The sequence below is a fragment of the Protobothrops mucrosquamatus genome, unplaced genomic scaffold (genome assembly GCF_001527695.2).
Source record: "Protobothrops mucrosquamatus isolate PMUCROS unplaced genomic scaffold, P.Mucros_1.0 scaffold_210, whole genome shotgun sequence".
In the NCBI taxonomy this organism is placed as follows: domain Eukaryota; kingdom Metazoa; phylum Chordata; class Lepidosauria; order Squamata; family Viperidae; genus Protobothrops; species Protobothrops mucrosquamatus.
This window is the reverse complement of record NW_015386286.1, coordinates 53,654-71,091: the sequence shown is the minus strand read 5'-3', so window position 1 is coordinate 71,091 and position 17,438 is coordinate 53,654. Positions and strand designations below refer to the sequence as shown.

The following is a 17,438-nucleotide window of genomic DNA, read 5'->3' as shown; positions in this document are numbered from 1 at the left end:
GGTCACGTTGGTAAATGATCTCTGGAGGGCCCGGGACAGGGGTTATTCCTCTGTCCTTGTTCTTTTGGACCTCTCAGCGGCTTTTGATACTGTGGACCACAGTATCATGCTGCGGCAGTTGGGTGGGTTGGGAGTGGGAGGCACTGTGATGCGGTGGTTCTCCTCCTTCCTCACCGACCGTACGCAGTCTGTATTGGCAGGGGGACAGAGGTCGACCCCAAGGCCCCTACCTGTGGGGTTCCACAGGGGTCGGTCCTCTCTCCGCTTCTGTTCAATATTTATGTGAAGCCGCTGGGGGAGATCATTCATGGCTTTGGGGTGGATTTCCATCAGTACGCTGATGACACTCAGCTGTACATATCCACTCCGGGCCACCCCAACGATGCCCTTGACATGATGACCCGGTAGTCTGGAGGCCGTGAGGGTCTGGATGGGGAGGAACAGACTCAGGCTCAACCCGTCCAAGACCGAGTGGCTATGGTTACCGGCGCCTCGGCATAGTCAGCTGATTCCATCGCTGACTATAGGGGGCGAAACTTTGGCCCCCTCGGAGAGGGTACGCAACTTGGGTGTCCTCCTGGATTCGCAGCTGATGCTGGAAGACCAGTTGTCGGCCGTGACCAGGGGGACGTTTTATCAGGTTCGCCTGATTCACCAGTTGCGGCCTTTTCTGGACCGGGACGCCCTACGCACGGTCACTCACGCCCTTGTCACCTCCCGCCTGGACTACTGTAATGCTCTCTACATGGGGCTCCCCCTGAGGAGCACCCGGAGGCTCCAGCTGGTCCAAAATGCGGCCGCGCGGGCGGTGTTGGGGGGGACTCGACATTCCCACGTGACACCACTGCTGCGCGAGCTGCATTGGCTGCCTGTGGCCTTCCGGGTGCGCTTCAAGGTGTTGACTATCATCTTTAAAGCGCTCCATGGCATCGGACCCGGATACCTTCGAGACCGCCTCCTGCCGCAGATTACCTCCCATCGACCTGTACGCTCCCACAGAGTGGGTCTCCTCAGGGTGCCGTCGGCCANATCTCCCTTCCTTCCGCCGCGCCCTTAAGACTTGGTTATTCCAGCTTGCAGGACTGGCCTAGGGTAATTTTTAGAGGGGTTTTAATTACATTTTAATTGGACAAAGTTTAAATATTTCTTTTAACTAATTTTAAATTTGTATTGTTATTTATGTATTTTAACTGATTGTCAGCCGCCCTGAGTCCGCGAGGAGAAGGGCAGGATATAAATCCAAATATAAATAAATAAAATAAAATAAATAAAGATTGAGAAATACTGGCCTATATAGTTTTCACAGCAAGAATATCTAAATACACAAGTTACTAGACATGCTGATGTTCCTTGTGATTTTCCCCACAAGGTTCATGGTGGGCAACAAGGCAAGATCTCAGGGAGTTGGGCAGAAAATCATCCTGTAAGCATCCTTAGTTGCAAAAGTATTTCAACTTTCTCCTCCAATTTTATGCCCAGAAGAAATCTGAGAGTTAACACCTGGATCCAAGCCATCCAGTGAACTTCCGTGGCTAAATGTAGACTAGAAAATGGATATTTTTGTTCTTAATAGAATAATTCCTATATTGTCCATAAAGAGAACAAGCCTACAAGGCAATAAGATTTTTTATTATTTGATAAATTCAAATTGATCAGTGAATCTTCTTATGCATGGCTTAGTTTGAACAAATCTTCAGAGGAAATGTCAGCTTAGGAGAAGCATATCTTTTAATTTATACCAAACTTCAGGCAAAAGAGATATACTTTAGAGTGAAAAAGGGTAATATTTTTCGAACTGACAAATCAGATTTGACTATATATTTTCTTTGTTGGGGTATGTTAAATGCCCAGATGTTTTACAGAAACAGTGAAATTAAATAATTAATCTAAATGTCTTTATATTTACACACCAAAGTACATTTTAGAATAATGAATCTAAATGTAAATCGTTGTTTAAATCTACCAGTTCTTAATTTCATGAAAAAAACATTTAGCACATCGTGAAAGCATGAACAGTAAATGATAAATTAACTTGAGATGTATTGCTTCCTTGACCTATTCTTGTTCTATTTGAGGATAAGAAAATCCCATTTTAATTTTAATGGTGTAAAATTAAAATATTCAGGATTTTTCTGCTTACTTACTTTGATGACTGATTTTAATGACGTCTGTTGACCTAATTTCTAAGATATGGCTGTGCTATATTTTCTTTCAGGCTATTGGTGGAAATATAATGACTGCAAGTCCAATATCTGACCTAAATCCAGTGTTGATGGCAACTGGGAGCAAACTGACTTTGGTGTCAAGTGGTAAGCAGTTTCTCAATTTCCCTTGTTGCCAATATAAATTCTATTGTGGGTGTAAATGGAACAGTTTCCATGCCTCATTTTTCTTTCTGGGTCTAGTCAGGGAAAGTAGTATGGTCTGTTATTTCCAAGAGCCTCAGTTAAGAATGTGAAGAGAACTTTCTTTGGTTATTCCTTCTTTTGCTTTCTAAAGGGTAGGTCAGAATGTTGCCCATAACTCCACATGCTTAGATAGGTTCAGCCTGGATGATCTTTGGTTTGGTTTTAATATTTCATAACTGATCATTGTTAAGCTGTAGTATTTGGTAGCTGTGTGATAGTATATCACACCTTTGTGATATCTGTGGTTTTCAAATCTTTGCTGTTAGAATGTTGAGCATTAAAGAGAATTCTTGGAAATGTTTTAGATGCCCTGTAATTTCTATTGGAGATAGAAGTGGATTAACACACTTTTGTGCTCAAGGTAGGCTATGAAACATATCCCTTTGAACAAAGAATGACCAGCAAACACTGATAAACCATTTTTCATCAGTTGCAGCTAAGAAATTCAGAGTTCCCAAAAGGGTAGTCTAAACACCACTGAAATAGTTTTGGGCAACACTTGATGGTTGACTCCAGCCTGTCTGTTACTTGATGATATGGACTTTAGGGACCTGTTGATACCATGCTGCCTGTGATTCCAATGGGACATGTAGGAGGTGACACAAAATACATATATCAAGCTCTAGATGTCTAGGGAGCACCAGGCTGGAAAAGATAGCTAGGATATATTGTTTAATCAGTGTAGGTCACAATCTTTGCTTGTGGAATTAAAAGACCAGCTAACCTCCCAACAATAAACAGTTGCTAAGATGAATTGAGAACCCACCTGCTTACCCAACTCATCCTCTGTATGCTGTATCTTGTTTTCTTGCAGAGGGCAGCAGGACAATAAGGATGGATGAAAAATTCTTTACTGGGTATAGAAAAACTATACTGAAGCCTCAAGAACTGCTGCTTTCAGTTGAGATTCCATTCAGTAGGAAGGTGAGGTGATCTGAATATTTACTGTCCTAGAAAAAAAGGCTGTATAGTTTTACAAGGCATATGTAACTCTTTAGAAAATAGGCTCAAGATCCAGAAGGATCCTGACAGACTTGAACACTGGGCCCTATCCAGCAAAATGCAATTCAGTGGTGAGAAAAGTAAGGCAAGAAAAACCAAATGCATAGGTGTAGAATAGGTGGTACCTTGCTCAATAGCAGTAACTATGAAAGGGATCTAGAAGTGGACAGCCACTTAAATATTAGCCAGCAGTGTGCTGCAGCTGCCAAAAAAAGCAGAAAGAAAGATCATGTGAGGTGTCAGTGCTGATTTATACTGCTCTGGTGAGATCAACTTGGAATACTGCATCCAGTTTTGATCACCACAATAGAAAAAAAAATGTTGAGACCATAGAAAAAGTTCAGAGAAGAGCAACGAAGATGATTAAGGGCCTGGAGGCTAAAATACATGAAGAATGATTGCAAGGACTGGGAATGTCTAGTCCAGGGGTAGGCAACCTTGGCTCTTTTATGATTCGTGGACTTCAACTCCCAGAATTCCTGAGCCAGCATAACTGGTTCAGGAATTCTGGGAGTTGAAGTCCACGAGTCATAAAAGAGCCAAGATTGCCTACCCCTGGTCTAGTCTAATGAAGAAAAGAGCTAGGGGATGACACGATAGTAGTCTTCAATATTTAAGGGCCTGCCACAAAGAAGCGGGGGTCAATCAATTCACCAAAGTACCTGAAGGCAGGACAAGAAGTAACAGATAGAAACTTATCAAAGAGAGATCCAACTTAAAACTGAGGAGAAATTTCTTGACTGTGAAAATATCGGTGGAATGGCTTACCATTACCATCAGTGGGGATTTTAAAGAAGAGTTTAGACCACCATTTGTCTGGAATGGTATCAAGTCTCCTGCTTGAGCAAGGGAGTGCAGTAAAAGACCTCCAAGGTCCCTTCCAACTCTGTTGTTCTGCAGGTTCACATGGCCATATTAATCAATAATGCAGATGCAATGCTCAAGCCATATTAAGTGCACTATGATTCTTCTGAAACATAGAAAGTAATTTGGATATAGCATTTATCTCCCCCTCTCCTTCCCTTCCTCCCTCTCCTTTTCTCCCCCCTTCTCCCCCCTTTCTCCTGCTGAAAAATATCTAGTCCCTATGGCTGTCAGTATGCCAGTAAAAGTATCTAAACCAGTGGTTCTCAACCTTTTTAATGCTGTGACCCCCAACCGGTCGTAAGTCGAGGACTAAACCGGTCGTAAGTCGAGGACTACCCAACCGGTCGTAAGTCGAGGATTTTCCCTGCCCGGGAGCGCCGCGCATGAGTGGTTCTGCCCCCTGCGCCGGCCGAGGCGTAGCTGGCAAGTGGAAGAGATGGAGCAGGCCGACCACCAGCTGGCCCAGCTGAAGGGAGGTAAGGCACCCGCCGGAAAAGGGGAAAAAAAATGGCGGACAGCCTTGCTTGGCGACCCCTGTGAAATGGTTGATCGACCCCAAATGGGGTCACGACCCATAGGTTGAGAACCACTGATCTAAACTATGGCTCCTGAAATCTTGCAAACTAGAGCATTGTGTTTAAAAAGATTTCCATCTTGGGGATGACCTTTAATGCCATACAAAATCTCTTGCTCTTTCTCATGCCTAGTAAAACAGACTACATTATTCCAATATAGTTTGTTACTCCCACTTAATAACTGAAATACAAGCAGAGGCAAAATCATAACAAAAAGAAACTAGACAAAATTATTCAAAATCAGAGAAATTTACTGGGCTTAATTGTCCTTTTTATGGGGCAAAACTTTGACCTTGTTCTGTTCATACAAATCACTTATTGAATCATGTAAAGGTATTTGTGCATGCAGACTCCTTAAGCCAGAAAAACGATCTGCTTAATTTATACAAAAGGGGTTAGATTTTTTTCCCTTGCAAAAATAATCAGTTATTCAGGGCTAAATTAATTGTCCTGGTGTTGCACAAACTAGTTATCAGGTAATTGATACTCTTTTCACAGAAAATTTTAGCCAAAACATCCATCCAACATTGACTTATACATATTCCATTTTGTATAAAATTTTAACTAGGAGTAAGGTGATAAATAAAGATAGAAAATCTTTAAATATGTTTCCTGCATAGATGATGAATTTAGGAATTAGTACTGTATACTGAAGAAGAAAAAAGTTAAAAAGACAGGGAGTGGGGAAGGAAGCGACAATTTCTTAGCATGTTTTGCTATGGCTGGGAGAGCTAAAAAAAAAAAGAAATCACATGACAAACATAGCCATCCTTCATCATGGATTTGAGTGTGTACTGCTCAAGCAACCAAGAAATTAATTCTAGCATAGAGTTCTTCTTAAATAAAATGTAGAAAATTTAGTTTAGTCATGGAAGATACAAAAAGTTTCAATAAAAGAGAATATTTGTAGCTCAGGGTTGAAATGAGGGTTCTTTGGTGCTCTCTGAGCTTGGTTGTTTTCTTGCAGACGTTTCATTATGCAAACTCGGTAACATCATCAATACTAGCAGGGAGTGGGATTTGCTCTAAATTTATATTCTAGTTCAGGGATGTCAAACTGCCGGCCCATGGGCCGGATGCATCATACGGAAGCCCCGCCCACCCCATTGCCGGCAATGGCAAAACCGTCCCGATACGTGACGTCGTGAGTTTGACATGTCTGTTCTAGTTGATTGGCCTGTCAGTGTTGGTAGGAGTGGACTTGGTGGTTCTTTGGTTGGGCTTTTTACTATTAGGTTGCTTGGCTTGATTAGTATCAGTGGTTTTTTTTGGGTAACTTATGTTTCTAGTTTGCCATCAAACAACATATACATACTATACAAAAGAGACAATCAGCAAACCAAAAAAGGAAAACGAAAACAAAACACCTCTCCACCAGCAATCAACACCCAGATGAACATAGATTAACACCAAAATTAACATCAGACTAACAATCAAGAAGTGAACAACATATTAATTAAGGAACTGCCAAACCAGTTCGGTCTAGTGATTAAGTTACCAGGCTAGAAACCAGGAGATTGTGAATTCTAGTCCCACTTTAGCCGTGAAAGCCAGCTGGGTGAGCTTGGGCCAGTCAGTCTCTCACAGCCCAACTCACATCTCAGGGTTGTTGTAGGGACAGTAGGAGGAGGAAAGTATGTTTGCTGCCTTGAATTTTGTAAAAAATAATACGGGCAGGAAACAAGCAAAATAAATAAATAAATTCCTAGTTTGGGTAATGAAATGTCTGCAAGAAAACAACCAAACTGAGACAGCATCAAGAACTCCTCATAGAAAAAGTTTGCCATGAATTCCTTCTGCATGGCTTTGTGGCTTTCCATGAGAAGAATGATGGTTCAAATTCTAGTATACATTAAATTAGGCTGGTCTTTCTTTATACCTGAAACAAGCAAAAATACTATATTCATGCAATCTAGGGCTCCAGGAACCAGTTTCGGAAGAAAGATTGCCTTCCACAGACTGGGGGGAGGAGATGGATAGTTTTGTGTGCAACTTTGATCCTGCGCATGTGCAGATGAAGCTTCACATACTTGCCCATTGCTTGTATGGGCCAGTTCCTAACAGGCTGCGGACTGGTACAGTCTGCAGCCCAAGGGTTGGGGACCTCTGGACTAAGAGATTGTACTTGAAACAAAATGAGTTGGCTATCTCTCTTGGTTTAACCTTGAAGAATTTTAGCATTCCTAGATTCTTTGTAAAGAATATTGGAAGTGATCACTCAACCTATATATTTTAAAATATTTTCTTGGATTTTATTTTAAATTCCTAAAGAAAAAAAAAATCACTCTTGAAAAACACCCTAGAAAATAGAAGGAAGCAGATTTTTGAAGTGTCATACATTCCATGATCAGTCTGGTCCATGTTTTAATGCAATTACAGATGGATGTATCCTGAAATAAGTAGAAGTCGAAATCAGCAATGAGGCAAAGTAAGAATCAAACAAGTTCATTATCCCATTACCATTTATAAGAGCCCAAGAAGAGCCTTGCTGGATCAGCCCAGCAGTTCATCTAGTTCCATTGAACATGTGTCTGTTCATTGTACTTCTGTTGAAATGCCTGGGGTCAGTAGGCTTATTATCCAACTTATATGTTCATGGTGAAAGAACACGACATATTTACTGCCAAATTCCCAGAATACCTGATGTAGATTGGTTTCAATTATTTCTGGGTAGTGTGAAGGGATTGACTCATCTATATCCATGGATTCTAGATACTCATGGACTCAAGTATGATGATTAATGGTTAATCACTTAATGGACTGAGAGCATAGTTATTATTTTTCAGAGCTGTGTTTATTTTTCTTCTTTCCTTTCTTCTCTGAGCTTATTTTTTGATATGGTGGTTATAGTAACAGCATATTTTCAGTCCTGATACAATTGCACTTTGGGGCAACTATGTTCTTATTATATTGGTTAAACTTATACTAGAAAGAAAGAAAGAAGAGATTTTCCTGACTCTGGAGTCCCAAGAATCTCATGATTTGCAGTGTGGGAGATCCATGAAAAAAAATCCATCTGAATTGTGACATCAATTATATTTGCCTCTTTTGAGTTATAGGGAAAGCATTTATTTGACTGGTATACTTTAATTGAAGAATGGAAGGGGGAGGTTAATCCCGTTCCGATCTGGGTCAATTCTGCACACTTTCTGTCCTGTTTTTATATCAGTCAAGGGTTGTTTTTTTTCTTCAAAATTTTCCTAACATTAACTTAATTTTCTTAAATATCCCCATACAAACTTAGAGCAACATTAACAACAATTACAAAAAACAACAACAACAACAATAGAACCATATCTACAGAATGCATTAAACAATAATGAGAAAAATACTATAATTATAAGCCACAAAACTAGGGTAAAATTGTTAAAAAAAGATTTTGTCTTAATTAATTATATAACTAACCTACCGAATTACAGCTGAGAAATTTCAAGATTCTTCACTTACCCCTGACATTACAGGGGTAATGACAGCTTGCTGAAATTTGTGTAGCTCTTGCCATCTTCCTCTTGCCCAGCTGCATGGGGCATGATACCAGTGGCGCACCATGCAGCCAGAGCACCCTCTGCTGTGCATGAAGACATCCAAGTTCTAATTTCAGGATCTTTTTGAATTATCTCTTTTGAAGCTATCCTGTGAAAAATCTGCAGATTTTTCTACATCCTTGCAAGTAGTGCTGAGCAGGGCATATGTGTATGAGCACCTAAGCACTCTGTATCACTTTCTCTAACTTGTAAGAATTACCTAAAAACCATACATATTGTAAACCGAGAGGCTGTTTCTGTCCATTCCTGTTTCAGAAGTTGGCATTCATGAGAGTTGTAGCTTTTATTTAGCTGGGCAAAATTTTAAAATAGAAATGAACTGATGTTCAGATGTTCAGGATCAAATCTGGTGGAGAAATTGTAATGTTCTTATGGACATTTAACTTAGGATCAGGGCACATTAAGGGAGACCACCCATTGTCAGTATGAAGAAAATGGTGATAAGTGGACCAATGAACTGGCTTGGCATGCTATTTCTGTATTCCTAAAGTAACCTGATAGGTTTGTTTTGAATGCTCAGCCTTGACACTTTCTAGAAAGATTAATGAATCACAATTAGTGTTTGCAAAGGGGACTCAAGCATTTTGAATGGCAGGAAACAGAGAAATAATTTGTGACTTCATTAGCACATTAACTGAGCTTCTTAGAGATTCAAAACAAGAAAACACCCTCCAAAACAATGCCTGCTGCCCCTATATAAAAAAGCAAACAAACACACCAACAAACCAAGATCCTGGACATAGACATGGTGCAGAAACACTTTGCAGCTCATAGATGTCAGTTCCAGAATAATAATTAACACTTATTTATAAACTGTATTCAGAGATGAAAGTGAACTTCGCAATGTTAAGTTTTATTCAGAACATAGCATCAGGAATTCTGTCATAGTCTGTCTGGAAATCTGTTGTGTTTCCCCAGTGCTCATTCTTCCTTCATCTAGAAATTATTGCATAAAAGGGACTGCTCGTATTTTAGTACCATTGTGGTCAGTGGACCGACTTTACTCCAGATTTCCCCCCCCCCCGAGATCAGTGAGAAAAAGTCCATGGAAAGTTTACTTCTTTTTCTTCTCTTAGGGTGAATATTTCTCTGCCTTCAAGCAAGCTTCAAGACGTGAGGATGACATTGCCATTGTGACCTGTGGAATGAGAGTTCGGTTTCAAGAGGAAACCAATCGATTAGAAGAGATTAAGCTGAGCTATGGCGGAATGGCTCTCACAACAGTCATGGCTGTAAAAACCTGTCAGGAGCTGATTGGGAGGTAAATGAGTGAGACTCATATGCAACATAACACATGCTGGGAGCAGAATTTTGTAATACTCTCAGCTGGGAGATCAAACTTTATGATGTTGTTATTATTTCAGTTTTTAAGGAATGTGCGAAGGGGGGAACATATGATTATTTGCTGAATTGTGGGGTCAAATATTTCCATTCAGTTTTTTATTACTTTGGGAAAGATTAGGAATGTTTGGCTTCATCATCATAGTTTAATATAAATGCATTACTATTTGAAAATTGGCATTATAATAAGGAGATACTTGGAAGGCTGCAAAATGGGACAGACTTATGGACTACTGATTTTAGAGCAACCCCTCTTGATTATGAGTGCAGCTTAAAGGAGACTTTCTTATTGGGATGCTGCAAATACATCTCTGATGATTTCTGGTCTGCTCCCCAAAGAAAATAAGCAGAGTTTTCATCACATCATCATGGTCATCATCCTGATTTTTTCCCCAACCATATTCTATGGACACGCTTGCTATGGGGCCAGAAAAGGATAATTCTGGAAGATGACCTCCCAATATAACTATAAGGCATCAGAATGGGAATCCCTGCTTATTTTTTTTACTGAATAGACGGGGACAAATGAAATGATTTTGTGTTAATTTATGGTTCATTTTTAATAGAGAGTGGAAAGAAGAACTCCTGCAGGAAGCTTGCCGTTTGCTGGCTGAGGAGATGAAACTTTCCTCTTCAGTCCCTGGTGGCATGGTGGATTTCCGTCGAACTCTCGTGCTCAGCTTTTTCTTTAAGTTCTACCTCACAGTGCTTAAGAAACGAAGTGAAGAATTAAATGGCAATGTGAGTTCTTCTGTCTTCTTGATGGGATAACGGTTCAGCAGTTTCATATGGCTGTCCATATGCAAGCTGAGCTCTATATGGCTTTGGGTAACTTTTTATGTTTTGATTGTAATGTTTTTATGCACATTAAGAGATATACATTTGCCTTTGCATAACAGAAATGAAATTAAAATCAGATTCTATATTTTTGCAGAATGATTTGAGCAAATTGGATCTTTCCACATATGCTAGTGCTACTGAATTATTTAATAAGGATCCTGTTAGCAACGTCCAGCTTTTTCAAGTGAGTAAGAGCAAAAAACCAGTTTGTGTTTTCCATTTGTTTTATTGCCTCTCATCTCAGTTCTCGGAAATGTTCTTGCTTGAGCATTAGACCTTACCTTGAACTAACCCTTATTCTGATTTTTGCTCTTTGTTTTTTTTTTTAAAAATTAATTAATTACAGGAGATGTCTGTCCTAACAGAACCTCTTCCTTTCAGGTAGAAGGAATAGTCCTGTGTTTGATGTGCTAAATGCTGTTCCCCTACTTGCTTTATTGCTGCTAGTAGAATTTTAACTTTTTGAATGAGGCAATGTTTGTAAGGTATTGATGCCAGTATTTAATCAGCAGTGAAAGTACTCCCTTTGCTTTTCTCATAGGAAGTGCCTATTGAGCAATCCATTGACGATACAGTGGGACGACCCCTGATGCATTTGTCAGCTGCCAAGCAGGCAAGCGGAGAGGCAGTCTACTGTGATGACATTCCTTCTTATGCAAATGAACTCTACCTAACCCTGGTTACCAGCACCAAAGCCCATGCTAAAATTATGTAAGTTCTGCTTCCATGACAGACACCATTATTTATTAAATGGTACAGGCCACAATTATTATGATGTGGATGTGGGCTTTTGTGGCTTTTACATTATAAAGGCCCCGAGGAGAGGCTATAGTCCACCTCCTTTCAGCCATCCAGTATAATATGTAACTTGCTTGTGCGTCTGGAACTCGTGTAATTCTTACAGCTGACAGCATGCTTGGAAGGTGCAAACTAGCTTTAGAATGTTGGCCACCTTTTCTTGGAGAGTCTTTGAGAACCACGTGTATGTATAGGATTTAATTTTTAGATCCCCAATCTAGAAAAATCTCTTGGTTGCCTTTCTTTGAATCTCTTCTTTCAACAAAGGATATTACCCAGAAGCAGACACAATGCTCAAAAGGAGGGTTGTTCAGTGCAGAATAAAATAGAACTATTACTTCAGGTTTTGGAAATAAATGCAGCCAAAACTTGTATTTGCAGACATACACTTAAATCTAATGGGAATAACTCTACTGTGTTAATCTTTTCTTTCAGTTCCATTGATACCACAGAGGCTCAGAATGTACCTGGCTTTGTATGTTTTGTCTCTGATCAGGATATTCCAGGAAGTAACATTTCTGGAATTTGTAATGATGAAACCATCTTTGCAAAAGACATTGTACGTAATTATTGTTTTTCATCTACGAATTGTTCTATTAATCTCAAAAAGTACTAAAGTGGGGCAATCAGCTCACTTGCATTATAGCTCAATAACCACACCCCTTTGGTTCATTCCCAGATGTGTTTTATAAAGTGCATTTCATACTATTCACTTTGGTTTGAATTGGTGAGTTATGTGTTAGGGTAACAACTGGCAGATGTACCACCATCCCCTATGAAAATTGTATCTGTATGTGTTCCGATACAATAGTAAAATGTATATGTTTTATGGAGTGACATATCAAATTATGAGATGCCACTTCATACATATGAACTCCTTAAAATGCCCTTTTGGTATATATGAGGGGGCAGTCCATACATTTGATAATGAATGCAGCTTAATGTGTTTGGGGAGGAATACCTTATACCAACACCAATTGAACATAGTTCTCACTGAACTCACTGGGATCAAATATAATCACATACATTTGTCTGTGCTCTATCATTTCTCATTCAGTTTCATGAGAGAGAATTTGCTTTTAAAACTCTTTCAAAACAGAAGAGTATGATATTCTTGCTCTGATTTAGTTACAAGGTAGCAAGATATGTGTGGGAATATCCTGTCTTTCACTGTACAATTCTTCCTTTCCCAGTACTCTGATGTCCTTGACTATCCACAGTTCAGTGAAATACCAAGGAAAAATATTGTATGGGAACTTTAAGTACGAGAGACACCATCACTTCTAAAGGGAAGGCTTGTCCCTGAAAAAATATAGGAAGAGTTCTCTTACTACAGGGAAAGTTGGAGAAATTGCCTGTTTAATTACTCTGCTCACAAAGTTAATTGACAATTTTGAAAATCTGTTTGTGCCCAGACTAGCTGTTGTCCAACAGTATGTCTAAATTCAGAATGTTTGTCCTCTTTATATAAAATTGGGTTTCAAAAATAAATATATCCAAATTAAAATATTACTGATGGTAAATCAGTTAAAATTTGCAAAGTTGCTGAATAAACTGAAGGGTTTTTTTCCCCTTGCAGGTGACATGTGTTGGGCACATTATTGGTGCAGTATTGGCAGATACACAGGAACATTCCCGAAGAGCTGCTAAAGCAGTGAAGATCACATATGAAGAGCTTACACCAATTATCACTATCCAGGTGAGACACTGACACAAAGTGACATATACCTTGATTTCAGGGTCCTGACTGAGTAAGCTTAGTTCTTGGTTTATTTTTTTAGAAAGATTTGAAAGTAACTTCTCTGGTTTCTGTTACTACAGTTCTGAGATGGATATGTGAAAATAATCTGTACTTGTTTCTACACCGATTTGTTGTGATCATTGTTTGTATGAATCAGGGTAATGGGCAACAGACTTGGTGCATGTAAAACCCCTTTCTTTTGCAAATTAGTCCCAACCAAGAAATGGTCATGCACACATTTGCTTTTACTTATATAGAGTAAATGTTTGAAGTTTGTAATTAGGGCTGAGCAAATATTTTTCCATTTAGGGCTGTATTCACTTAGGGCAGGGATGGGGAACCTTGGCTCTTTTATGACTCGTGAACTTCAACTCCCAGAATTCCTGAGTCAGCATGGCTGGTTCAGGAATTCTGGGTATTGAAGTCTACAAGTCATAAAAGAGCCAAGGTTCCCTACCCCTGACTTAGGGGTAATCATCATTGGCTGTATAAAGGAGGTGAAGAAATTCGTAGGTAGTGGTATCTGATCTCTCTCTATTTGATATCCTCCTTTTCTACTTTGGATCCCTCCCTCGCTGCTATCCATCTCGCTGGACAGACAGCTTCTGACATTGTTCTGAGGGCCATGTCAGCTTACGTTAATGGCTGCCTGAGGCCTTTAGGTTGCAGATTTTTCAGCCCAGGACAAATGGAAAGAAAGTTGTTGAAGCTAGAGCATAGTAGAGAATAGAAAATTCTAATGAAATAGATAATGGCAGGTACTATCTGCCAATGTTTTTTTTCTACATAAGGTGCAGAAGCCCTGTCTTTAACTACCTTTCATTCAAAATGTGATGCAGATTACCTAACAGTACATAACATTGGTCCAACTTGGCTATGCTACACAAAACAGAGCTGGCTGCTGTATGTGTATATATATATGTGTGTGTGTGTGTGTATGTGTGTACATGCATGTTCATGTAAATGTGTTTGTGTTCTCCTATAATTTGCACAGGAAGCCATTGAGAAAGAGTCTTTTTTTAAGACTGACAGGAAGATTGAAAAAGGAAATATCCAGAAAGGTTTTGAAGAGGCCGATCATATTGTGGAAGGTAAGCTTGCTCATTTCTTTTTGGTTCTTTTTGGTTTGTATAACAAAGGTTTATTTTAAAGCATTGACTGCATGAATAACATATTTGCATTGACCTTGGGGTTCTGCTTTGGACAATACATTAGAAACGGACAATCTTTTAAAGCTCCTTTTGTTTTGTCATTGGTTTTTTCCAGCTTCCCTATACTGTCTGTCCATATCAGAGTAAAAATGGAAAGTTTCTTTGATACTAAGATACTTTGATGTTAAGAACACATGACAATCCTTTTTTGTAACTAGCAGCAACTAACAGCATGATTGGGGGTGGTGGAATCTTGGCAGAGTAAAATCTTGAATAAACTATATTTCCTGGAGTCTGCACCCAAAGTTACTAATGGGGGAAAAGGAGTACGACAAGGGAGAAAAATCTTCTTTTTCTTTGTTAAGAGGAGCAAATGAGATGCAAGCTGCCATTTGGCAAAGTGCACTGAGAGGCACCGGTTTTCCCCACAAGTGATTGGACTCTAAGAACTCAAGCAGTGAAGATCAGCAGTAGGACTCTGAACTCCGTGAGCTTGAATCAGAGTCATTATTGAATAAATTCTCACATCACCCCTGAAAAACTTGTTTTGAATTTAATGTATTATTTGATTTGGAAATCCTTTCTTTCCATCTTCCCTAGGGGACATGTACATCAGTGGCCAGGAACATTTTTATCTGGAGACTCACTGCACAATTGCTGTACCAAAAGGAGAAGATGGAGAAATGGAACTCTTTGTATCCACCCAAAACTTAACAAAGACACAGGTCAGCCAGTCTCTTGATAAGCTTTGATCTTGATAGCTTTTAGAGAATGCAGTTAGTTTTGCTACCAAGAATAACAATTATTATTATTATTATTATTATTATTATTATTATTGTTGTTGTTGTTGTTGTTGTTGTTGTTGTTGTTGTTTGACTAGGGATTTTAATTAAGAGTTGAGGAGGGATTTTCCTCTAAAATGCAATAAGGAAGTCAATGGTTACATTCTACATTCCTGTCTGTGCTAATCTGATTCCTGATAAGCTCTTCTTCCCCTGCTTAGTTAGTATTGTTTTATTCTTCAGTTTTAATAATCTATTATTTCTATTCAAATAGTTTATATAAAAATGCTGTGCATGATGTTGAAGACGTGCTTTGCTTTATTGAAACTTTAAGAGAAGTCACCCTTCCACCAGTGGAATAGAGTAACAATGATGTTGCACTTCAAAAAACCAATGTGATTTTGTGTACAGCTGAGCTGTACAGCTCAGCTGTACACAAGGCAAAGCACGTTGCTAAGGACATGCAGGTCATCTTTGGCATGTGAGAACCAAGAAATTCAATTCGAGTTTCTGATATTCCCTGATATGCCTCATTTACTTGCATAAGTGCTAAACTTACTTGTGGAATTATATGGCCAATTAGTAAATTACTGTAGCATGAAGTCAATTTTGTCTTTACCTGAAAGGAAAATGATCCTGGTTTAACACATTCCAAAAAAAGATTAGACAGAAGAAAGATTCTAAACACAAACAAAAGTCTTGAATAGTCCTTCACAGTTCTATTTTATCAACAAAGATTGACTGCTACCACTGAAACCAATCCTGGATACTTTATAATTTTAATGTGACCAACTTGTATATGTATTTGCATATATCTGCATCTATACATATAAAGTACTTTCTCATACAGAAACTATCTTCTCACATGTGCATTCAGGAATTCACACTCTCCCATCAAGAAACTGAAAATCTGACCTCAGGAAACGTAAATCTATGCATGCTTAGATAATTCATTCATCCACTGATAATAAATCTCAATGAATTCAATAATTCTCCCTGTTTACAAATAGGTGTAGGCTACTTCTATGCTGGGAATGGAGTTATTTAGCTTATTTTCTCTTTTTACAAGCATTTATGTGCAGAAAGAGAACTATTTTAATGTAGGCTAATACATGGTTGAATTATTTTAAATTATTTTTTCAGGATTTTGTTGCTAACGCTTTAGGAGTTCCAGCTAATCGAATTCTGGTTCGGGTGAAGAGAATGGGAGGAGGATTTGGAGGGAAAGAATCCAGAAGCATTATCTTGTCTACAGTTGTTGCAGTAGCTGCTGCTAAGTAAGTTCTAATGAGCGGTCCCTCAGTATGGTTACTTCAGGTTTTAATGTGAAGTGAAAGTTTCTGTTTCATATGGAGAATCAAGAAAACAAATTTGTTTGTGATCCAGAAACACTACATGTCCTTTTCTAGGGTGATTGCTCTCCTCTGTTTGTCACGTAGAAATGCAAAATTCTACTATAATTTGGAAATGGCTATCACCTTCAACATCACTCTGGAGAGACCTACCTTCATTGCCTATTTGTAGATTTATATTATATTATACTGTTCGGTGCCTTTTAGAATTAGATTCATAAATGTCAAAAGAAAGTCCTTTTCAGTACCAGCTCTCTTGTGCTTTATTTAATGTTTTTTTGACACTAGGCAAAAAGGCTTTATTTGTTTCCCTTCCTGGTCTTTTCAATTATATGATGATTTCACACATCTTCAGAACTCTCTCTCTTTCTGTTTTTTTTTTAAACTTAACTTGCTTTTAAAAAATATGGGTGAGACTTGTAATAGCTTTGTGGGGATCTATGTGTGCTCTATAGCTGAGGGAATGCCAGAATAGGAAAGGTTTATTCACAAACACAAAGCACTTAGAAAAGAGCCTCATGTATTATCCTCTGATATAAATTGTTACTGCGACACCTTTGCAGTAGGTTCACTCTCAGCCTAATTCTATAGGACTGGCTGCCCAGTACGATGCATGCTTGATCGAGATGAAGATATGTTGCTTTCTGGTGGAAGGCACCCATTTTGGGCACAGTATAAGGTAAATAAAAATTAATATGAGTATTAAAAAGATTACACTTGTTATGAGTGAAACAGTGCACTGTTCAGTCCATATTGTGGAGCAAGTAATATAATATAAAAAGAACAAATATATTTTCCATTCTAAATATGTTTATTCATTAGTTTATTTTATTGATGGATTTTATCCCTCTTTTTATTTTTATAAAAAAAATCATATCTAATATGTTCCTTAATCGTTCCACCTCCCATTTTTCTGAGGTGGATTGGACTGAGAGAGAATGACAGGCCCAGAGTTATACAGATGTCTTTCACACCTATGACAAGACTGGAACTTATGCCTGGTGCCTTAACCATTAGACAGTTAGCTAGAAATTGT

General features: G+C 38.8%; 1 protein-coding gene across 1 annotated transcript in view; it reads left to right on the top strand.

Moving 5' to 3' along the window:
- The window catches only part of XDH (xanthine dehydrogenase), a 59,138-nt gene that overhangs the window by 23,906 nt on the left and 17,794 nt on the right, over positions 1 to 17,438 (top strand). The window contains 12 exon segments of the mRNA XM_029286288.1: positions 2,216 to 2,309; positions 3,223 to 3,332; positions 9,474 to 9,658; positions 10,305 to 10,459; positions 10,656 to 10,762; positions 11,120 to 11,289; positions 11,812 to 11,935; positions 12,956 to 13,075; positions 14,112 to 14,208; positions 14,869 to 14,993; positions 16,194 to 16,327; positions 16,994 to 17,166. Coding sequence (XP_029142121.1) covers positions 2,216 to 2,309; positions 3,223 to 3,332; positions 9,474 to 9,658; positions 10,305 to 10,459; positions 10,656 to 10,762; positions 11,120 to 11,289; positions 11,812 to 11,935; positions 12,956 to 13,075; positions 14,112 to 14,208; positions 14,869 to 14,993; positions 16,194 to 16,327; positions 16,994 to 17,166 — 1,594 coding nt within the window.